This window comes from Blastocystis hominis, assembly GCF_000151665.1.
Source record: "Blastocystis hominis, Singapore isolate B (sub-type 7) whole genome shotgun sequence assembly, scaffold_15".
Lineage (NCBI taxonomy): Eukaryota > Bigyra > Opalinata > Blastocystidae > Blastocystis > Blastocystis hominis.
In genome coordinates this window covers 61,853-84,436 of record NW_013171822.1, presented here as the reverse complement: position 1 = coordinate 84,436, position 22,584 = coordinate 61,853, and the positions used below count along the sequence as shown (strand labels likewise).

Below are 22,584 nucleotides of genomic sequence, written 5' to 3'. Positions count from 1 at the left end.
TGATTGTGGCGGTGATTTGGATGGTTGGGATTCGGTTTGTGTTTTTTTGGCGGGTAAAACGTGGAGGGAATCGAACGATTCCTGGGTGTGGATGGGAGACAGGGAGGGAGAGATTCGTTTAGAAGTGGAAGATGCGCGGGAAGCTGCGTGTGAGTTTCAATTGGAGGGGAAACCGGGGAAACGCGTCTCGGAGAACGATTTCTCAGAGAGACTCAGAGAACGGTCGCGATTCGGAACGCGATGAAGCTTCTTCGTTTCTTTTTCCTTCACAACCAGGCTGTCTTCTGCAGAAGAAATCGAGCTTGAGATCGAATCCAAATCTTGCTCTTCAAACTCTTGGCTCTCCGAGGGAGCAGTCGATTTGGTCTTTACACTCTTGTTTCTTGTAGTTTTATCGTTTATAGGCTCTTCCTTATTGCTTGTAACAGGACTTATATCAAAAGAGAACACTTCATCGTCACTTATATCTCTACGAATTATAGTAAGCAAATGCACTCTACACAATATCAAAATCAGACAGTGAGTCGTCATTTGAAGAATCTTCGGTTTGTTCATACCGCTTTTTCGATTTTATACCACCCTCTTCAGAATATACAAGACTTACTTTCCTTCTTTCAGAATCGAGTGTTCGCATGACACCTCCTTGTTTCATATACAATCTGTCAGGAAAACAGATTCTGAAAAATATAGGAACAAAATACTCTTATTTAGAAAACAATGTGATCATTTTCGAAAAGGAGGGATATTGTTTTTATCAAACAGACTCTAAATTTCACGAATCAGACACGACTGTTGGCATATCAGAACTCGTTGCGATTTGAATTTGAAATCGTTTCTTCAACATCTTCTCGATACGCACAAACTCCGACTTTACTTCTGCTAACACAGATTCCGGTTCTTCTTCAATGATCTCTTTCAATGCCTACATGTGACTACAAAAGCGGTAGAAACATACTTCGAGACACTTGATAACAAAGTTTTTGCTGTTTATTCGCTTCCCTCTATTACCCTCTGTTCCATCATTCAAAGAAAAGAAATCCTCCTCCAGCTCACTCAGCTGGAAGTAGGTCGCTTTCATGATATTTTCAAGGAACGAAGTAATAGAGATATCCTTGCTCTCCGTCAAACACGAAAAAGCGTGAGTGAACAAAAAGAGGATGTTCTTCCATTGTAGCAAACTTTCAAAGTCTTGGCCAATGTGGAACATGATAAAAGAAAACTCAAATTCGCCCAAAATAGCAAAGTAGGGTGATTTGGTACAAGAACGCCATTTTTCTGCTAATTGGCTTAGTTCATCGGAGGAATCAAGATACAACTGAGAGATTTGCTGCGGTGTTCTGTGTTGGGTTGAAAACCGTTTTGGGTCAATCAACGCCGAAATGTTTACTGTTTGTGTGTAATTGTATGGGTGATCCGACTCATCATCTAGTATAAATCTCTCCGCAGTGGGGTCTGTTAGCCTTTTAAAGATATCCTGTGTAATGTAGGAAGTCATACTCATCCACTTTCCCATTGTTTCGAAGGGATAATAGGCGGTTTGCTTGTCAAATTGGAACTGAGAAGCTCCGTTCTTGTATTGCTGTGCCTTGTTGTAGTCCACTTTCTCCACTTCAAATAGTTGCTCTTCCTTAGGATCCCATTCTAACACACAAACTTCTTTCGAATGTAGAAACAGAGGAATAATCGTTCTGGACGAAAATTCATTCTCTTTACTCACAGAACTATGTTTTAGAAGGTATAATTTGAACTACCTGTAAAAAAGACAGTGAAAACCGGGATTGATCATCTTAAACCCCATGAATTGCTCTCCTACTAGCCAGGAATTGTAATCTAGACCGATTTCTGCCCCAGTCTGCATGTTCAGAATGAGAATGATTGCTCCTTCTTCGTTGAGACTGTTAGCTAGACCTTGATTCATTCCCTATATATTACCATATAAAAAGCCATATCTACAAAATTCCAAAAAAACAATTGTTTTTCTATAGTTGATCAAACATGTTTCGTTCATCATTGCAATTATTGGATGTTGTAGAGAAACCATTGTCATTCGAAATGTAGAAATTGTTGAATGGGAAACTATTTTTAGAACAAATTTGACCAAGGAGGAAGAAAGAGAACTAAAAAATATATTAACAAAGTATAAATTGGGAATGGTGTGAATATTCCGTAGCGATTTTGCTCCCGAGTTCATTGCAGATAAAGAACAATGCAAATGGTCAAAGGAAACAACCAAGAGGAAAATAATGACGGAGCCAGTGTCTGTATGATTGTTTGGTTCTGATTTATGTATGTAGGGTTATCACAACAAATATGGTGTGGATTATAAACGAAAGGAAAGTCCCCTCGTGGTTCGTGGCATGAACGAATGCTTCCGCGAGCTTTCCCGGCACAACCTCCGTCTTTTAGTCATTAACATATCAAACAAGTGTGTTCAATTGTTTATTTTCATTTAGAACCCAAGCTCTGATCAGCAGCTTTCTCTTTACTTGTTGGAAGCAGCAAGTTCCAATCATCCCCCTCAAAAACTCCCCGCGGGAACTTTCCCGCTATTTTAACAATTCCCGCGCTTCCACTTCCCGCGTTCTTTGCTTTGGCATCACACACGTACTCCCTCCTCAATCGTGGAAACGTAGAAACTCCCATCTTCTCGCAGCGCAGTGAGTCGATTACTCCAATTGGAACAGTATTACGCGGCCACACCGCATCTTTCCTTTTCCTTCGCCTTGCCGCGCTCCGCTCCGCCTCTTCCCCGCGGGAATGATAAAACGAAACGCCCAGAACGACAAGGACACGCCGACCGAATGGCGAAACGCCGGCGCGTGATGGAGAACCGAATCCAGGTTACGGATTGGATGCGTTGTCATCCGTGGAATGCACCGGTGTGGAAATCGGAGAAATCGGAGAAACTGGAGAAACCGAGGGAGGATGTGAGGGAAATCGTGCAGGAAATCGAGAATTCCCCGTTGAATCATAATGTGGAAACCGTGGAAACCGTGGAAACCCCAGTAGAAGCATCGGTGACCCAACCCACAGAACCAACCCAAGTGGAACCAAACGTGGAACCAAACGTGGAACCGCCTCGTGTGTCTCTGAAACAAAAACTCCGCAAAAACATTTTATTTCGCTTTCATTCCCCTGTTTGTTGGACTCCTTCTTCACTCGGCTTTGCGCTTGTAAATGTCCTCCAGACAGGGATATTCGTTCGTGAACATGCCGCGTCGCTTCGCGATCGGAATAATCATCCGGTACAGATAATCCCGCGCCAACTTCGTCATATCGCGTACCAAAAACGACGTTGCCAAGTTATAACTTATGAACCTTTCCCGCCATTCCCTACACCATATTGCACTCAATCACGCTGTAATCGTGTTTTAAACCATCGATGATCGTCGCTGCCACGTCCTCCACTTTCAAAATGTACGAAGCATTTTTCCCGGTATTCGTGTCCAAAATAGGCGTGTCTGTATATCCTAGACTCTCGTATTTTATATTTGAAGTATACCAGGACAGACGAGATTCACGAAAACACCGTATGGATAGAGCATGCACCGAAGAGCTGGACATTACCTTGGCTACACAAAGAATACCTTCTCCGAAGGCAAAGTTGGCCATTTTGGTGGAAGAATACATCGGACTGATGAAATTCATTCCCAGTCCAGCCACAGAAGACAAAATACAGATTTGACCATGACGACGCTCTCGGAACGAATCGATCACAGGAAGCACAGCATTTTTGCAGGAATTAATGTTCGTGTTGATAATCAAATCAAACAACTATGAGAAATAAAGGAAGGTCGATAAGAGTACATCGGACAACTTCATCGAGCATGCATTCGCGGGAGTTACAATACCCACACCTGCAATAACGAGGTCTAGCTAGAGTCAAACAGGAATCGTAAACATCACCTTGTATTTTGCATCCTGCTCTTGAATATACTTTCTCATCTTTTCTTCGTCCGTTGCATCGATCGAAGCAACAAAAACGGTTGCACCCTTTGCTCGGATGATTTCAGCGGTCGCATTCAGTCTCTCCACGTTTCTCGCAACCAGGAAAAGTGTTACGCCCTAAGATTGATCCGTTCACTCACCAATTACCGGTTTCGCGTATTGAATCGCCACTTCTCTACAAATTCCGGAACTAGCACCTGTGACAAGAATCGTATGCGGCTCATCTGGAAGTTTCTTAAAGAAGAGATCGTAGAGGCTTCCAAAGAGGATGATGGGAAGTGAGAGCACTGTAGATATAATTCGGATAGGAATTGATAAAATAGAACTTAGAGTTTCCATTTTTCTGTGGAATATCGAGGGAAACGATGGATTAGGAAATAAACAAAGAGATAAAAATAGGAGAAATTGTATTACGTCGTATGGATGGATGTTACGTAAGAAAGCATTTCCAACTGAGAACCGCGGGTAACCTAACAGTATTCTAACATTTTTGCGATTTAACGTTTGATAAAAGTTATAAATTAATTAATTAATTAATTAATAAATTTAAGTGATTTACCAGCTTCATACCATGAGCAGAGGCAACTAAAGAGTTCCAATCACATCCCCCTTCTTCCAGTATCCAACAAACAATCCTTCTAAACAAAACTATTCCGGAGACCACATTCCCAACCGCGTATCGAAGTTCCACCGATAGATCTGATTGGTTTCCTCGGTCACCTGGTTCTCTCCCTTTAACAAAAACCCGTCCACCACGACCAAAATCCCCACAAACCCGATCTCCTAAAAATAAAACACCCCACAGAGACCGACCAGCAGCCACAGCCACCATTTCACAGAGACGATCATGGTCGTTTGGAACATGAGGAAGCACCGGACTTCTCCCACCACCCACTACAATGAAACTCCCATCAAAAGGAAACGGTCAGAAGCAAAATGGTCACAAAAGAGAACACTAAGCTCCGCATGTTGGGCTGGTGGAAATTGTGGAGAATATTGGAATTCCGGTTGAGGAGCATCACACAAAGAACAAACACAAAAATCTCAAAGATAATTGTCATAAACAAATCCGTCGTGTTCTTTATCAACGAAACGCCATCCGATTCGCCGTTCAGCCACTGCAGAATCTGGATTTTAACCCTAACAAACAACCTCGTTACATCTTGATTCCAGAAAAAGGTCAGAATTTGGACATTCCGGAATTCGGGGATATTTCGGATCTGGAAGAACCACGTGACCCAATAAATGACAATCAAAATCAGACACATCAAAATCAGACGAATCACGTGGCGAAGCGAAAAAGCGCGGGGAACGCTCAACGTTTCTCCCTGACGTTTCATTAAAAAGAGAAAAAAGAAAACGTGGCTGAGCGGCTTCCAGGGCAGAAGTTTGAAAAGATGCGAATCGCTGACCTCAGGTTCCGCCGTGAACAAGTTCAGCGAGATGATTGGAAGTGCCAGAAACAGACACACATACAAAAATCCAGCTACATAACAAAAATACCCCCGATTTTGTACATCCAAAAATAGGCGGGAAATTGACCAGCCAACTAAACAGCATGCAAACATTGGTCGCATAAATGGCCGAAACGCCCACTAACAGCATGTTATCGATGTTGTTGTCCAGGATTTTGCATTCATTGAAGAACACCGGAACAATGGAGAGATTGGTACGGTTATCAATATGGAGCGATGCTATGCATTATGGGCCCTTAACAAATAGGGACCAAAGGTGGAATTGATTAATTCGTTAATGTGGAAAATCCGCTTGTTTTGATTCGTCGACGTGTAGAACCGAAAGCGTTCATTGCTTCCAATGTTTCCCTGTTTCCACGTTTCGTCGGGTTCTAATGCATGATTCCCCGTTTCTCGCCATCCTACCGTTAAACTCGGTACTCTTCAGCTCCCCTCCGCACATCACAAACGGAGCGAACTGGTTCATCGATATCAATAATCGGGACTATTTTTGGAATGACAAAAGTCGGTACTTTTTTGTGCACATCCATAATTCGAGGAAACGACGAATTACACACAGAAATAACGCCCTCTCCCCATTCCGTCATCACCTCCATTAAGCTCACGATCGACCCGATCGTTCTATCGATGAAACGCCCGATGAAACGCCTACGCATGTGTGTAAATATGGACTAAAAGTGGCACATTGTCCTGCGTGAGAATGTGTTCCTTAATTTGTTCCACGCCGTGGGGCAGCTGCGCGAAGGACTCCCACTCCAACCCCTCATCTAATCAATAAAAACAAACCAAAAACAGCAATTGGGACATACCATCACAATTGTCGCTTAATGAGATGGCCGTATTCCATCCCGTGTCCAGTCCCATTTTCGCCGCTAATTTACGCGAATGACGATAATTATAGGGACTGTAGTACACATAACGGATTCCTAATTGGGACATTTGTTCGATCATGACCGGTAATTGTTCCTGCCCTTGAAACGCCCATCCAATGGTACCTTAATCACATCATCGACGCTCATTAAGGACAAGAAATGGGACTCTTTCAACAATTCCTTCACCAACTAATTGGGTCAATTGTGTTCCAATTAGGGTACCTTCGATGGATTATTGTTCTTCATGGTCACGTACAGACTGCCATTCTTCAAGGGACGCAGTTCCGCGGTTGCGGCCGTGTCCCAATCCGCGGGAATGGGCAAGGAATTGTGGCCAATCAAAAAGGTGGGGATGAATTGCTGCTCGTTCTTCGCTTTGAGCGCCAAAATGGAGTTCCGAAACTCCTCCGTGAGGGGTTTCAAGTGATGGCCGGTCCAGATGAACTTCAGATAGGGCAGAAGGAAGTCCTGCTTGGTCATGCGGAACACAAATCGAAACAATATTCCCGATGAACAGAACGTCCAGGGAGTTCTCCATCGTTTTCAAGCAGAAAAGATACGCTTTGCAGAACGAAACGCCCCCCATTTTGAACTGCATGCTCTGAAACGCATTCTCGGAGGTGGGGGATCCCACGCTTTCTTGGTTGAGCACGTTCACATGGCTGAAAAGGTACTGCGAATTCAAGTCTTCGCGGAGAAACCCGATCAAATCGGCGATTTCGAAAAAAGTCTGGATTTATGGAATTCCAAAAATCTACTTCTCGGTAATAGTTGTTGGTCAGCTGCATCAAATATTGGCTCAATTTCACCAAAATGTCCTCATCGGGAGCTGGCTCTTTGATTGGAATATCTAGCAATTAGGGACATGTTCTCACATAAGACCCTCAATATTGCACCCCATAATTAGGGTCAGCAATCCCGACGGTTTCAACGTGTTCAGCTTCTTCTTCCACGAATTATCATAGAAATTGAAACGCCCCTTCGCGTGGTATAATGGGGTCATGGTCAGCTCATATGTCGCCTTATTCTTCGGCTTCGTGGAATCATCGAAATTCGATAGAATGATCGTCGATTGGCCTATTCACCACCGGGGGTTTCGTCCTACTGGCTCGTCGCTTCTGCGCAGTGAAGAAGCTCGTGACCTATCCTTTATCACCGCCCTTCCGCGCTCCCACCGACGGATAATCGCGGCAAACGACGTTCTTCGTGAGCACATTGAAGTTGGTGCAGTGAGGGAGCGACAGCAACGCCGCGGACGCGATGCTACGCCTCACGGCCTTCCAAAAATCGGCACAAATCCAGCGAGTTCCGCTGATAAACGCGGAAAGCGTGGATCAATTCGCGATGTCCCGGGATCGACGCGGTCTCGTGCGCCTACCGATGAGCCTCGTCGACGCCCAGGCCGCGTACGCGGAGGAAGGTCCAGCAGGCGCGCGTGCGAGCGAGATAGAGCGCCTCGTAGAGCGTCTCGAGGACGGTGAGGGCGAGCGGACAGAGCAGAAAGGTGACCAAAATCATGCGGAAATCGGGAATGCGGAACGAGGGGAAGTGGAGAAGGAAGATTCCCAGCGAGGCGATCCACGTGACGATGGTGCACACGCGCGAGATCGACACGAAGAGCTTGCGGTACGCGGAGTAGTTCAGAATCTTGGAGTCCACGTCGCTTTCGGCAGCGGCGGGCCGCGAATGGAGGTGCAGCCAGCCGCTAAATCGATTCCAAAACGTCTCCCAGCTCTTCAATCCGAAGAACGAAGACGAGTGGACGTTGCTCATCCCCACGGAGCTGCGGATGAACACGGGGAGCGGGGTCTGCGTCACGAGGAAGAGCCCGCTGGACGGGTTTTCGTGGACGAAACGGTCGGAGGAGGAGATGAGCGGAGAGTTGTGGGTGGAGGAACGCTCGCCGATGGGGGTGCAGGCCACGAAGGAGTTGTCGTAGACCGACTGGAGCGAGGGGAAACAGATTACGTCCGATTCCACTACGAGGAGACTCAATGGCAACATCGCAATGGGGAGTACAGTGGCCAGCGAAGCCAGCGCTCGTCGCGGTATACATAGACGTATTGGACCTCGCCTTCTTCGAATTCGACGGAGAGATCACGCCAGGAGGAGGGGGAGTCGCGAATGGAGCTGGAATAGGTTATTGCAGAAAGCAGCGAGAAAATACATGAGCTGGGAGAGAATCGCGTCGTAGCGGCGGAGACAGCGCCGTTTGTCGAACCACTCCTGAAAGAGCTTCCAGTCACAAAACAAAAATAGGATTGGAAGAATGATGATGATCTCAATTCGAAACTCGGAGCTCGAAGAGCCAAGTTGAGGGTGGACAAAGATGAAAAGCAAAACGATCGCTATTACATACAGAATAATTTCGACGATTAGAATAGGCAAAAAGAGTCTACGAATCGACAAAATGAAAGGCACTAGAATACCGCTTGATGATATTTGTCATATTTTGGCGTATACTACTCAGACACTCTGAATACTCCTCGACTAAACGTTCTAATGCCTCCATCATAGTGAGTCCTGTGAATCACGCACTACGATCGATAGAATACCCGTAGCTTGCTCGATGCAAAGTGGGCTGCGTTCTGAAGGAGTCGTGTCCATTTCGAAAACAAAAAGCTGAGCACGGACACAAATGAGTGGGATCCCAAACCCCTCTCAAAATGGAGGACAACGACAGCGACAACTATTTGCTGGGAAATGCAAATAGGCGGCTGTTGTTTTCTAGCCAGCTGAGTCAAGGATTTGACACGAGTCAACGACTAAATGCCGCGACAAATGAAAGCAGCATCGATAAGTCGCTGGACATCCGACTACTATCGCAGATGGATTTTCTAACTCCAGCGGTAAGTTTTGGTATTCATGTTTAAGTTTCAGCTCACCGAGGAAGTGCCTTCTCAAATCTTTGACTCCGTGCGTGATTCTACTGACACTTCTGGAATCTTTGGAGAGACGCCGCAAAAGAAGCATTCCTCTGGGGCTCGCTCTTTTTTCAAACGAAAACTTGGATATGGTAGATTGCAATTTTGTGTGTATGATAGAAAGATGTACAACATTCTGAAATCAAAAAGACGAGTTTGTTTCCTGCCACCGAGCGCATGACAGTAGCGACGCTTCAAGCTCCCGATGAAAATAAATACTTAAACCTTCCCGAAGATATCAATTCGAACCTGCAGAAACTGTTACAGAAACCGGATTTTACCGTTCTGGACGAGACCCGAATTTCGCGATATCAGCGCGATTTCAAAGAGCTCCAAGTCGAAGCATCGTTGTGCTGTTCACAGTAGATGTTGGGAAAGGGCGTTTCATCGACCGTGACGCTGTGCAAACATCGAATCGACGGGTGCTACTACGCGATAAAACAGATCTCGGTCGATTCGCAGCGACGTTCACCAGCTTTGTAAGGTTTTTTGTTCGATTTTGTGAATTCCAGAAAACGAGCCAAAAAAGAAGTGAAAGTGTTAAGTACATTAAGTAGATTGGTTTTATCCCTGCATTACGCTCCAGGCGAGGCGCCGAACATCATTCGATACTTCACATCGTGGCAGGAAGACGATTTCTTCTTCATCCAATTGGAATACTGTTTCTATGGGTCCGTCTCGAAGTATCTGGAGCATGTTTCCCTTTTTCCCCTTTTCCATGGGATCTAGAAAGCGTTCAACGAGGAAGACGTCTCCGTGTTGCTCTGGCAGATCGGTCACGCGCTTCGCTGGCTCCATCAGCGCGGCTTCGCTCATTTGGACGTGAAACCGGACAACATTCTGATCTGCAAACGGCGCGAAGCGGAGGGCAGTCGCACCGATTGGCAGTTCAAACTGACCGACTTCGGACTGACTGCGCACGTGGTGGACGAAGCTTTTGGGGACGGGGACTGCCGCTATCTGCCGCCGTTGGGTTTGGATGGAGGAATGGAGCGTAGAGAGATGGTGACCGCGGCGACGGCGCAGAAAGCGGACGTGTTCGCGCTGGGCGTGAGCGCGATTCAGCTGGTAAGGAGCGAGGGAGGCGTGTGAGGTAGCTGTGTCCGCGCAAGCTGACCGAGTCCAAGGATTTCTTCGTGTCGATTCGATCCGGGAAGATTCCGCCCGAGTGCAAGGTGTCGCCGCATCTGCGCATGCTGCTGCAGGTGGGGAGCACGCTGGAGGTGATGAGGGGTAGAACATGATCGCCGTGTCCGAAAGCGCGCGGTTCTCGATCGAGCAGGTTCTCCGCCATCGCTATTTTGATAGTTTGCGAAACAAACAATGAAGCTGTTTTTCACTAAAACACTCGCCTTGCAATCGCGATCTTCCTGCTCCACTTACAACTTCTTGCTCGCAGACACCACACCGTCCTTCACAGCCACCTCGAACTCGAAGGCGGCGGCCAGCTTCTTCATCGCCTCGTTCTCCTCGAAGTACTTCATCACCAGTTCCTTGACGCCCTCCTTCTGCGCGGCCTCCACGCACTTGGCCACCAGCTTCTTGCCCAGACCCTTCTTCTGGTAGGCGTCGGCCACTTCCAGCTGCAGCGTGGCGCGCTCCGTCAGCGGGACCTTCGCCACACGGGCCAGCGCCACGACCTTCTCTCCCTCCAGCACGATCAGCGGCACCTGGCGGTCGTAATCCACGTGGCACACGGGGATGAGTCGCTTGTGGCTGGTGCGGGTCTCCACGGACACCGCCTCGCCCATGTACGCAGCCACGGTCGCCTCGCTCAGCGCCTGCTCGAACTCCGCCATCTTGGGCTCGTCGTCAGCGCGGATGGGGCGCACCGCCAGCTCCTTGCCGTCCACCTCCACGGAGCTCACGTACTGGTGCGGGTAGCCGCGCACGGCCGTGTAGGACAGCTTCTCCACGGGGGTGCCGGGCGCGTGGAGCACCACACGGGCGTCCAGCGCGATGATGTCGGTGGGCGTGGCCAGCATGGGGTTGATGTCCAGCTCCTTGATCCAGTGCTGGTCGGAGATCAGCTCGGAGAAGCGGACGAACACCTGGTCCAGCAGGTCCAGATCGCAGGGCGCCTTGCCGCGCACTCCCTTCAGAGCCTTGTAGATCTTGGTCTTGCTCATGCAGTGGCGAGCCTGCGCCGTGTTCAGTGGCGGCAGCGCCATGTTCGAGTCCTTGTACACCTCCACCAGCGTGCCTCCGGTTCCGAAGACGATCACCGGACCCACCTGGTTGTCCAGATTGCAGCCGAAGATCAGCTCGTAGCCGTCGCTCAGGTTCAGCTGGCGCTGCACCGTCACGCCCTGGAAGCCGTCCAGCTTGCCCAGCTTCTCCAAATTGTTGCGGATCGTGTTCCACGCGGTCACCACGCCCTCCTTATCGCGGATGTTCAGCTGCACGCCGCCCACGTCGGACTTGTGCGTGATCGTCTCCGAGTTCAGCTTCACCACCACGGGGTACTTCATGCCCTCCGCGGTCTCCACGGCCTTCTCCACGGTCTCGCACACCACCGTCTGCACCACGGGGATTCCGTAGCTCGCCAGCAGCTGCTTCGACTCGTTCTCCGTCAGCAGGTTGCGGCCCTCCGCCAGCGCCTTCTCGATGATCTTCTGCGCCTCCGAGGGGTCCGCGCTGTGCAGCGGCGCCTTGGGCACCTCGTACAGCTCGTTCAGATGGCTGCTGTACTCCCAGCAGAAGTTGAAGATCTTCGCCGCCGTGTCCGGAGACTCGAACACCGGAATGCCCGCCTCGCGCAGGATCTGGCGACCCTTCTCCAGGTCGTTGCCGCCCATCCACGACGCCAGCACGGGCTTGCCCTCGATGTGCGCGTACTTCGCCAGCTCCACGGCCGTCTCCGTCGGCTTCGTCACCGACTGCGGCGTCAGGATCACCAGCATGCCGTCGCTCTCGTGGTCATCACCGGCCACCTTCAGCGCCTTCGCGTACATTTCTGGGGGCGCATCGCCCAGCACGTCCACAGGGTTGCTGTGCGACCACGCCGCGGGCAGGAACGAGTTGTACTGCTCCATCGCCTCCGGGGACACCTTCGCCAGCTGGCCTCCGCCCGTCACGATCTCATCGGTCGTGATCACACCCGGGCCTCCAGCGTTCGTGATCACCGTCATGCGCGGACCCGCCGCCAGGGGCTGCTTGTCCAGAGCCGCAGCCATGTTCAGCAGCTCGTCGATGGTATCCACACGCACCACGCCCGCCTTCTTGAACGCGGCCGTCAGCACGTCGTCCGAACCCGTCAGAGAGCCCGTGTGCGAGGCAGCCGCAGCGGCGGCGGCGGCAGTGCGGCCCGGCTTGATCACCACGATGGGCTTGCGCAGAGCCACCTCACGCGCCGCAGACAGGAAGGAGCGGGCGTCGCCGATCGTCTCCATGTAGATCATGATCGCCTTGGTGTTCGGGTCGTTGCCGAAGTAGTAGATCAGGTCGCCCCAGTTGACGTCCGCCATTGAACCGATCGACACGAACGCCGAGAAGCCGAGACCCTCCTTCAGCGACCAGTCCAGCATGGCGCACATCAGAGCTCCGCTCTGGCTGATGAAGGCGACCTCTCCCTTCAGAGCCATCGTGCTGGCGAACGAAGCGTTCAGACCGGTGATGGGCACCATGGCTCCCAGGCAGTTGGGACCGATGATGCGCATGCCGTACTTGTGGGCCTCCTCCACGCACGCCTTCTCCAGAGCAGCTCCCTCCTTTCCGACCTCCTTGAAACCGGCAGAAATGATAATGATTCCGCGAACTCCAGCCTCTCCGCACTCATGAACAGCGCCCAAGACACGCTTGGCGGGAATGCAGATCACAGCAAGATCAACTTGCTCCGGAACGTCTCCAATCGTCTTGTAGGCCTTGATTCCAAGCACCTTGCTACGAGTGGGGTTTACGGGGAACACACCTCCTCCGAAGGGGGTCAGCAGAAGGTTCAGCAGAATGGTTCTGCTCACGCTTCCAGCACGCTCCGAAGCTCCGATCAGAGCCACGTTGTTAGGCTTGAAAATGGCATCCAGCTGATTGTACAGCTCGGGAGAGAAACGACCCTTCAGATCCGATCCAGTAGCGTCCCAAATCAATTCAGAAGACATTGCAAGAAACAAGTTCTAAAAAACCGAAAAATGAAGATAGAGTACAAGTGGAAATTGGTGGAACTAAGATAATCGCGGTTATCCTACACAAACAATTAGCGTGTCAAGGATCAATGAATTGCTTTTGCTGTGCGTAACAGAATCGTTATGAGTTGGTAACAGAGGATTACGAACGGGAAGATCAACGAAAAGTTGTAACAATCGTATAGCAGGCATGAGTGGATTGATACAGAATACAATTTGGCAATGGTTTTTTCCTCCCAAAAAGCACATATTACAAAAAATCCAAAAAGCATGTCGCACCTCCAAAAGTGATAATTGAGCTACCCCCCAATGCAGTGTGTGTCGTCCGCTGAATGTAATCTTTAGATCATTATTTCTTGGATCAAATCGCCGTGCACATTAAATCATGGATATTATCAAGAAGGTCACTCAGACTACCAGCAAATTCTTTGGAGATAACAAGAAAGGTTCGATTCCTTTTGAGTCGCCTAATACGTAGAAGAAGTAAATGAACTGAAGCAGCAGCTTGCCTCCAACAGCGTCGATGAGAAAAAGGACGCTTTGAAGAAGGTCATTGCCTTGATGACTATCGATAAGAACGTCTCTGATCTTTTCATTGATGTCATCAACTGTATGCAGCAGGGAGATATCGAGATGAGAAAGCTTTGCTACCTGTACCTCATCAACTACGCCGATGAGCAGCCCGATCTGGCTCTTCTGGCCGTGCAGTCCTTCATTCGTGTACGTCTCGTCGTTCCAGTTCACTTTTAGGATGCTGCTGATCAGAATCCTTTGATTCGTGCTCTGGCTGTGCGTACCATGGGTTGCATCCACGTCGAGCGTATTTCTGAATACCTGACGGAGCCTCTGCGTACCAGCATCACCGATCCTGTACGTTTTTCGTTTTGGGTGTGGTTGCTAATGCGTAGGATCCGTACGTGCGCAAGACCGCTGCCATGTGTATCTGCAAGCTGTACGATGTGAGCCCCACGCTGGTGGAGGAGCAGGGCTTCATCGAGTCCCTGCACGACATGATCTCCGATGAGAACTCCGCTGTGGTTGCGAACGCGATCGCCGCGCTGTGCGAGATCCAGGACAACTCTCCGCGCGAGGTGCTGAAGATCTCGACGTCGATGCTGCAGAAGCTGATGGTGGCGCTGACGGAATGCACGGAGTGGGGCCAGGTGTACATTCTGGACTGCTTGGCGCGCTACGAGCCGCGCGACGAGCGCGAGGCGGAGGCGATCATCGAGCGAATCCAGGCCCGTCTGAACCACAGCAACACGGCGGTGGTGCTGAGCGCAATCAAAGTGATCATGGTGTACATGGAGCACATCACGAGACAGGACAGCATCCGATCGCTGGTCCGCAAGATGGGCCCGCCACTGGTGACTCTGCTGTCCAGCGAGCACCCCGAGATCCAGTTCGTGTCGCTGCGCAACATCAACCTGGTGGTGCAGAAGCGTCCGGACGTGCTGCAGACGGAGATCCGCGTGTTCTTCTGCAAGTACAACGACCCGATCTACGTGAAGAAGGAGAAGATGGACATCATGGTGAAGCTGGCCACCGAGCGGAACATCGAGCAGGTGCTCACCGAGTTCAAGGGCTACGCCCAGGAAGTCGATGTGGAGGTGATCCGCAAGGCGGTGCGCTCGATCGGCCGTCTGGCCATCCGCTTGGAGAAGGTGTCGGAGCGCTGCGTGAAGGCGCTGCTGAGCCTCATCCAGGAGAAGACGAACTACGTGGTGCAGGAGGCGATCATCGTGATCCGCGATATCTTCCGTCGCTATCCGAACAAGTACGAGTCGATCATCGGCACGCTCTGCCAGAATCTGGACACGCTCGACGAGCCCGAGGCCAAGTCCGCGATGATCTGGATCATCGGAGAGTACGCGGACCGCATCGACAACTCCGAAGAGCTGCTGGAGACCTTCCTGGACGGCTTCGACGACGAGCCGATCAACGTGCAGCTCTCGCTGCTCACCGCCACGGTGAAGCTGTTCCTGCAGAAGCCCAACGAGTCCAAGGACCTCGTCAAGGACATCCTCAACACCGTCACGCAGAACTGCGATGATCCCGATCTCCGCGATCGCGGCTACATCTACTGGCGATTGCTGTCGCAGGACCCGGAGACGGCCGCGGAGATCGTGCTGGCGGAGCACCCGGTGATCAGCGATACGGCGGAGGGCGTGGAGTCGTCGCTGCTGGATCTGCTGATTGCCAATCTGTCCACGCTGGCAGTCATCTATCAGAAGAACCCGGATCAGTTCGTACGCAAGGCGGAGATCCACGAGAATAGAGAGGAGGACGATGACGATGAGGATGAAGACGATGAGGAGGATGATGATGATGACGATGAGGATGACGATGATGACGACGATGACGATGACGACGATGATGACGATGATGACGAGGAAGAGGAGGAAGAGGATGACGACGAGGAGGAGGAAGAGGAATATGATGAGGATGACGAATAAATTGCGTACTTGACTGTTTGTTAAAACAAGGGAGTTTATTTTCTTTCGGAACTAGGATTATAAACAAGATGGGTCATGGATTGTCGAAGGTAAAGAAGATTTTGCTCATAACCGTTGCCCTTTATTTGTTGTGTATGATCATTGTTTCCATTACCCGTAAATATGGTATATATTATGATTCTGTCGGACAAAAACCTAAGAGTGCCCCCTTTCGTGCTATATCGTGTATTCATTGCCTTCATTACCCGCTTTACCGAATCCCTAGGAATTTGTCGATTTCACCGTAGTCTATTTTTCGATGGGTCACAAATAGAATTGTTCTCCCTTGCTTTCGGCACTCCACTTGGCCAACACCAATAGAGCCTGTATTAGAAAAAGGAATTGTATTTTATGTATACTCACCCAACATGTGCAGTAAGGGTATAAAGTATATGTACCAAGTGTTGAGCAACAGTCGAATCATTAAGCAAAAGACTCCGAATGCATCTATAGCACTAATAACGAACTGTGATATTCCCTATGAAATTGCCAAGTATCTAGACGTCATTGTACCAATACACAACCGAGACGTTTTAAGTCGAGGAGAAAAAGAATGGACGACTCGTGTATTATACAATGCGTACCTTCCTTTCAACTATTCGTTCATCATTGACACTCATGTCTTCCCCTGCGACGAAAATGCTTACGATGATATCCTGGATAGCTTCAAAAGGTCAAACAACGATATTCAATTCTCCAGTCGTGTGAACACATACATCTACGCCTCGGGAGGTGGTGTGCTCTCCAAATTTGGGAAACCAAGTTTTATTTACTGGCAGCGATGCTATATTCATCAAATGAGATACCATTATTCTGATGATCAAATCCCCATGACGAGAACCATGATCAAATATAAAAATGATATTAAATTCCACTGGCTTAGTAGTAATTACTTTTTTGCTTCTCATGGAATCACGTCGAAGGGCGAATTCATCGGTTCTTCGAAGTGTTATCGCAGTTCCATCGTTGTAACAGGGCGAGTTCGATGGATTCATGGATCTCCATCGGATTGTGCACTGATGAACGGGAAGAATCTGGAGCATATTGGGCGAAATCGAGTGTATTTCCTCAATGGAACCTGCAAGACAAATCGAACGGGGCTCACTGTGATTTTTTCTGAAGAGGAGTTGGCGCAAGCGGTAAGTCCGCAAAAGCCTCCAGAGTTGAATTGGACAGATACAACGTATCATTCGAGAAATGGAGTGGAGTGGGAGTGGAATGCGCCTATTTATCATACCCTTTTTTTTATTTGATGGAACAAAGAATGATTTTGTTTTGTTTGATTAAATGAGAGGAGTGGAGAGGAAAGGAAAGGAAGAAAGATGGAGGAATTAGAACTCACTTATTTTCTCTTTGAGCGTAGTAAACTAGCTGCAGATTCGACCTCACGACATAAGAGCGCTTTGGGATTGTTTTCTTCTTTACGAAGATGAACATAATTGAAAGCATCGTAGCCTGGAGGAAAGGAAAGATTCACCTCAACGTCCGAAATAGGATTTCGAAGTAACAACGCCTTTTGCAAAACTATATCATGATTTGTATCAATTCGACCTAAATAAGAATGATCTTGGAGATTGAATCCTTTCGCAGGTTCGGTTAGCGATCGTTGTGTTTTCGTCACAGGATCAAAAACGATTTGATAATGAAACGTGTAGTAGGCTTTCATGAAATCTTGCTTATATCTAGAATGAACAAAAACAATCACACACACAATTCGTCCATATGGGCTCTTTCACACACTAGTTCAATGATTTGTGAAGCTGTTTTGCCCTTTTCAATAATAGGAAACAACCGTTTCCAACCCCATTGTTTCGGGTTTTTCAAATAATCACATCCCAAAAGAATGAAAAAGCAAAGAGCCATTTCTTCCGTGAATTGTGTAAACGATAAGGATTCAGAGAGAAAAAGATCCTTTCGAGAAAACTCGAATCCAGCACCTTGGTTATTCAAATCAAACAGAATCTTCGAGCAGCCAAAAGCAATGAGATCGCTATCGATTGTTATTACAAAATCCACCAAATTCATCCGAGAAAGGTAGGCCAACTCTGCGTCGGCTTCATAGGGAGCCACAATATACGAAATGTTATGAGCAATTAGTTCCTTAATCAAAGGGATATACAGATCAGGAGTAATGTCGACTGCAGAGGAATAGTAAATTAATGCATTCTTGACGTCACAGTTAGCCTCATATTCTTTAGCACGTTTCAGAGCAAGAGAACGCTTTCTAAAAATCATATAAGGCCCAGAAAATATACTCTTTGCGTTCGTTATTTGTAGCTTCCTTTATTGGAAGGTCAGCTCCATCAAACACGATAATGGGGACAATATCATTCTGCAGTAAGAGATTGACAAACCGCATACAGTAATTTACATATCTAGTTAAAAAGACAATAAAATCGTACTTTTTTGTTGGCATTGACAAACACAGTTCTTTTCCACATGAATATATGCCTTTGTGTAACCTACTGTATTAGAAAAGCAATAAGCATTACCAGCACATAATATCTACTGCTGCTCTCTTTCCACGGTAATCACTAAGATTCACAGGTTTCAATAGCTCAGGTTTTATTTTCTTGTATGCATTATAAATTCCCATAGTGGTAGAGCTGCTAATAATTAAAGAATAAGGTAATTGAATGTAAAATGATGCGATATAAATACTGTACATTCATTATTCTTTACTGCTTAATTATATGGTACTCGACAGTAAAAAGGAGTGAGAATAGAAATTGATGAATTTATTATTATTCCCATACCTATATGAATGTATTGTACAAATAATTGCTCGAAAGGAATAAACAACAAGAAAAGGCAACTGTGTAATGAAAAATAAAGGTAGTTCGAGAAAACAAGAAAGTACTTTACGAAATACCGATGAATCGCTTATACTCCGTTATAGTTGTTTTTGTGACTACTTCCACAAAGTTGGTTTCTGTAGAAGCTATGGCACTATCAACAATTTCTGAACCAAGTGCTGATTGCATTCTTTTCATCGTTAGCGTTATTTGGGCAGCACTAACAGGCATAAACATCACTCTGATACTCGGTAAAGATCGGATATCTCGATAAATGTTACTCCAAAGCCCTTCAATACTCTCACCTTTGTAAGTTTGAGTGATTTTACAACCAGGATGATCTCCATGATTGGGATAATCTCCAACTATTAGAATCAAGTGATTATATGTATTGTATGGAGGTCGCTTCATCTGTTCCAAAGCTCGTATCAATCCTCCTTGGACATCTTCGCACCATCCATATCCACATCCTATCCCATCACACCCACCATCAGGGCAAAATGTCGCAAGTTTGTTTCGTAATCTACCAAAATCATTCGTGATATACTCAGCAGTTTCACCTGTCATTTCATCAGCATAATCCTTGTATTGAACAACTTGACCAACAATTCCTCCTTCAGGAAGATGATAGTCCTTCTCAATTTGCTTTAACTTATTTAGAATTTGTACAATGTTTTCTCTAGCTGCATTAATATAACCACTCATCGATCCTGTAGCATCGATTAATACAGTCATACAGAAATTCATTTGTGCTTTTTTACTTTGCATTTCTCGTTTCTCCATTGGTCTTAATCCAGGCAGTCTTATTCCGTCCATTTTAATTCCAGATTTCAAGCTAGGATCCTTAAATCGATCTGCTTCAAATGGCTCTGTGTTACACAACCAAACTGCGGCATTGCTGATCCATCGCGCTGTTCCATCTTCGGTGAACTCCAAAAACAGTTTGGAGGCAGCGGTGTCTATTATCACTCGGCCTTCATCACTTCCTTTTTTCTTTTCTTTCACCATAATCGTAGCATTTCCTTCACTTTCTCTTGCAAATACACGGAATCCTTTATCCACTAGTTTCTTTTCGTTCAACGTACACAGCGTTCTTCCTTCAAAAATGCTCACAATTCCAAAATCCAAACGAGACAAATTTGACATATCTGCTGCTTTTCCTCCAATGGTAATGAACTGACCTGCTTTTGGTGTTTCACTGTTCACTCGTTTCATTACTTTACCTCCTTCGATGTTCTTGTCTTTGTCTCCCACTGCTTCAAATCCATAGAATGTCTTAAAGTACAGATCAGCTTCATAAGTGAATGGATAGTTCTCCAAGAACCAGAATACACCGCCTCCTCTCATGTTGAATTCATGTACACAACTCACAAAATTATATACATGTTGATCCACATCCTTATCACATTCTTTTGCCATGATTCCATCTCCAGGAGAACAAGTAATATATGTCATGCGATATCTGCCACTTGACAATTCCTCAATTGCAGTTTTGTAATCATAAGCATAACGAATTTTAAATCCTTTTCCTATTGGCTTTCCGTTGACTATTCTATCTCCCAATTTAGCAATTGGTGAGAACCTTTCTCCATTCACTTCCTTTCCATACTTCAATATTTCTTCAGTAATAAATTCATCAATCACTTTGCCATCATCATCTTTTTCTCCCCTGCATAAGTAGAGAATAATAAACAAAATCGAATAATGACCGAACGCTCCATCCACTCCCAAATCATACTTGCTCTCATTGATTGTGTCGAAGTCCTCAATCACTACATCACCATCTGTAACATCATAGAATCGAACCATACTCAACGTAGCTTCATAAATACTAGGAATATTGCATATTTTTTGCGTTGTTTCAACATATGTTTTGCCAAAAGTATCATTCATCATCGCTCCATCGATATTCTTTTCTGGTACTGCATTCTGATTTCCATTCATTGATGCGTTGGTTAAATTCAACAACGTTTCGGACAACTGATTTGGATTCGAATTCCAAATCATTGTGGGGAACAAATCTTCAAATCCACACAAATACAAGCCAATTCCAATTCCGAGATAAGTCATTTCGATTCCACTCACAATCGATTTGATTTCTGCTCTGGATTCATCACACAAAACACCATTTGTTAACACCATCATTATAGATTGGAATGATCGAGCATTGCAGGTGCTACAAGCATAACGAATACAATCAGGTAAGCAAGTATTTTGACAAGGAGACAATAATGATTGATACAGTGCAGCCACAATATTGCTCTCCCATAAATCCATCGATGAAATGCCTGTGGCCACACGAGTAATGTCTCTAGAAGCCACCCACAAATCAATACAAGGCAGTTGCATATTACTCAGATTTCGAAGCATTGTAAAGATTGTTATAAATGAATGAACTCGATTCGTTTCACTAAATGCGATTGAAGAACAATCGACAACAATACTTGCATTGTAACTCCGAATCTTTTCACTTCCAAGCTTCTTGAAAAACTTGCCATCTCCAGTCTTGCTAACTACATATTTGATGTAGTTTGCCATATGAATCGATGTTCCTGAAGTGGATGCAACAAATGCTGTCGACTTATTAGGAACGAACAGAGAAATGCTCATCGCATCAAAGAGATTTTCACCTTGAATTACACCATTCAACTTTGTCAACACAGTAGTTTCACTTATGGACTTAGGACTAACCAAAAGATTCTCGTCTGATATATCCACCATTTTTGCTGATTTTGTGCTTGATATTGTGTTGATAGAAACCAATGATTTGTTCACTTTAAATTCCATGTTGAGATCATCACAGTAATTTGCTGTGTAGTTTGCTACAGATAATGCATCTCTAGTAATGTTTCTTTTTTCCCTCATTTTATCAAATAATATATCAATCAGAATTCTATTTGATGAATGAACCAAATCGGATATCTGATTAATCATAATCATGTTGTTATGGAAATTTGCTCCCAGTGCATTTTCCAATAAAGACTGATTTGTTGGATTCAATGCTTCGTCATCCTTTCCCTTAACACACAACAAAAAGAGTTTGGAATATACTCTAAATACATTTCTCACTTCATCATCCTGAGACATCAATTGCTCACTAAATCCATCACTTATTATCACCACTGGATCTTTCTGATCAAAGATATTTTTTACTGTCAATAGGTCCAAAGGAGTTGAAGGCATTTTTACCACTTCTTCCATGTCAAACAAAAAGGAAATGATTTCACGAATCGGTCGATCTTCCACAGGAATATAAACACCTTTATATCGTCCACAAAAGACATACAAATTGTAGGATATTCCAAGTTCTCTCACTAATGCTACCATAATACACGAAATGATTGTTCGCATTCGTAGCTTATTTTTCCTCAAACTACAATTCGTATCGATTATTATACTGACTGTGGAGTGAAACTTTCTGTTCATACAATTCATTTGCTTCATCCATTCAATAATAGTCGCAGATGTACTCATGATGGCTTGAACAACTTCAAGATCTATTTCGTTTCTTTTGTTTTCTAGTTTTTCTTGTGTTAAAGTATTAGAAGTACTGAATGGCTGGACATACTTGTTTGTCGTTCGACGATCGTAAACCGACTTAAATATCTCATCCATGCTCATTTTGTTCATTTTTTCCAAAAATTTTTTATAGTCAATACTTTTATAATCTTCAACATCCTTTAAATCATTCTTCTCCTTACTGTCTTGATCTTCTTCCAATTCATCTTGACCGGAAGTATCTTCTTTTTTAGGAGCCAATACTTGAGCTCTGTTTTGAATATCATCGATAATTTTGTTACTTAACTTCACATGCTTCGTTGTTGCTCCTGATAGTTTGGCACTATCCTTATCGCTATTCAAAATCTTTACATCAGTTGTCGTTTGTTCAGCTGCTACAGGAATATCATTACTCTCAACCGCAAACTCCGAGACCTGCTCGAAGGTGCCTCCCGA

At 46.3% G+C, this 22,584-nt stretch overlaps 9 protein-coding genes; 2 read left to right on the top strand and 7 right to left on the bottom strand.

Moving 5' to 3' along the window:
• Nucleotides 1-922: 922 nt before the first annotated feature.
• GSBLH_T00001942001 (uncharacterized protein) lies at nucleotides 923-1,906 on the bottom strand (the record flags this gene model as incomplete). XM_013040432.1 has 2 exons in its annotated part: nucleotides 1,752-1,906; nucleotides 923-1,721 (listed from the first exon to the last, which is right to left on the bottom strand). Exons 1-2 carry the CDS (start codon nucleotides 1,856-1,858, stop codon nucleotides 923-925), a joined length of 906 nt encoding a protein of 301 aa, XP_012895886.1. The 5' UTR covers nucleotides 1,859-1,906.
• Nucleotides 1,907-3,333: 1,427 nt separating this feature from the next.
• GSBLH_T00006355001 (uncharacterized protein) lies at nucleotides 3,334-4,287 on the bottom strand (the record flags this gene model as incomplete). Its single annotated transcript, XM_013040431.1, is given in 5 exon segments — nucleotides 3,334-3,572; nucleotides 3,588-3,774; nucleotides 3,808-3,876; nucleotides 3,907-4,065; nucleotides 4,096-4,287. 5 exon segments carry the CDS (start codon nucleotides 4,285-4,287, stop codon nucleotides 3,334-3,336), a joined length of 846 nt encoding a protein of 281 aa, XP_012895885.1.
• A 572-nt stretch (nucleotides 4,288-4,859) lies between these two features.
• Nucleotides 4,860-5,599, bottom strand: GSBLH_T00001941001 (uncharacterized protein; the record flags this gene model as incomplete). XM_013040430.1 has 4 exons in its annotated part: nucleotides 5,466-5,599; nucleotides 5,310-5,434; nucleotides 5,109-5,276; nucleotides 4,860-5,075 (listed from the first exon to the last, which is right to left on the bottom strand). Exons 1-4 carry the CDS (start codon nucleotides 5,551-5,553, stop codon nucleotides 4,860-4,862), a joined length of 597 nt encoding a protein of 198 aa, XP_012895884.1. The 5' UTR covers nucleotides 5,554-5,599.
• A 373-nt stretch (nucleotides 5,600-5,972) lies between these two features.
• GSBLH_T00007050001 (uncharacterized protein) lies at nucleotides 5,973-6,775 on the bottom strand (the record flags this gene model as incomplete). Its single annotated transcript, XM_013040429.1, has 5 exons — nucleotides 5,973-6,044; nucleotides 6,108-6,190; nucleotides 6,233-6,389; nucleotides 6,419-6,484; nucleotides 6,518-6,775. The coding sequence occupies 5 exons, from the start codon at nucleotides 6,773-6,775 to the stop codon at nucleotides 5,973-5,975; spliced, it is 636 nt and encodes a 211-aa protein (XP_012895883.1).
• Nucleotides 6,776-8,961: 2,186 nt separating this feature from the next.
• Nucleotides 8,962-10,311, top strand: GSBLH_T00001940001 (uncharacterized protein; the record flags this gene model as incomplete). The annotated part of the gene is made up of 6 exons (XM_013040428.1): nucleotides 8,962-9,144; nucleotides 9,176-9,311; nucleotides 9,344-9,555; nucleotides 9,586-9,698; nucleotides 9,732-9,915; nucleotides 9,964-10,311. 6 exons carry the CDS (start codon nucleotides 8,962-8,964, stop codon nucleotides 10,309-10,311), a joined length of 1,176 nt encoding a protein of 391 aa, XP_012895882.1.
• A 235-nt stretch (nucleotides 10,312-10,546) lies between these two features.
• On the bottom strand, nucleotides 10,547-13,316 carry GSBLH_T00001939001 (uncharacterized protein; the record flags this gene model as incomplete). XM_013040427.1 has 1 exon in its annotated part: nucleotides 10,547-13,316. The coding sequence occupies one exon, from the start codon at nucleotides 13,314-13,316 to the stop codon at nucleotides 10,599-10,601; it is 2,718 nt and encodes a 905-aa protein (XP_012895881.1). The 3' UTR covers nucleotides 10,547-10,598.
• Nucleotides 13,317-13,725: 409 nt separating this feature from the next.
• GSBLH_T00001938001 (uncharacterized protein) lies at nucleotides 13,726-15,806 on the top strand (the record flags this gene model as incomplete). XM_013040426.1 has 4 exons in its annotated part: nucleotides 13,726-13,786; nucleotides 13,819-14,060; nucleotides 14,091-14,210; nucleotides 14,249-15,806. The coding sequence occupies 4 exons, from the start codon at nucleotides 13,726-13,728 to the stop codon at nucleotides 15,794-15,796; spliced, it is 1,971 nt and encodes a 656-aa protein (XP_012895880.1). The 3' UTR covers nucleotides 15,797-15,806.
• A 1,730-nt stretch (nucleotides 15,807-17,536) lies between these two features.
• Nucleotides 17,537-18,507, bottom strand: GSBLH_T00006354001 (uncharacterized protein; the record flags this gene model as incomplete). The annotated part of the gene is made up of 5 exons (XM_013040425.1): nucleotides 17,537-18,059; nucleotides 18,091-18,210; nucleotides 18,238-18,297; nucleotides 18,328-18,444; nucleotides 18,497-18,507. 5 exons carry the CDS (start codon nucleotides 18,505-18,507, stop codon nucleotides 17,537-17,539), a joined length of 831 nt encoding a protein of 276 aa, XP_012895879.1.
• A 189-nt stretch (nucleotides 18,508-18,696) lies between these two features.
• Nucleotides 18,697-22,584, bottom strand: part of GSBLH_T00001937001 (uncharacterized protein) — a gene marked incomplete at both ends in the record, with an annotated part of 12,783 nt that continues 8,895 nt past the window's right edge. The window contains one exon of the mRNA XM_013040424.1: nucleotides 18,697-22,584. This exon is cut by the window's right edge and continues 8,895 nt beyond it. Coding sequence (XP_012895878.1) covers nucleotides 18,697-22,584 — 3,888 coding nt within the window.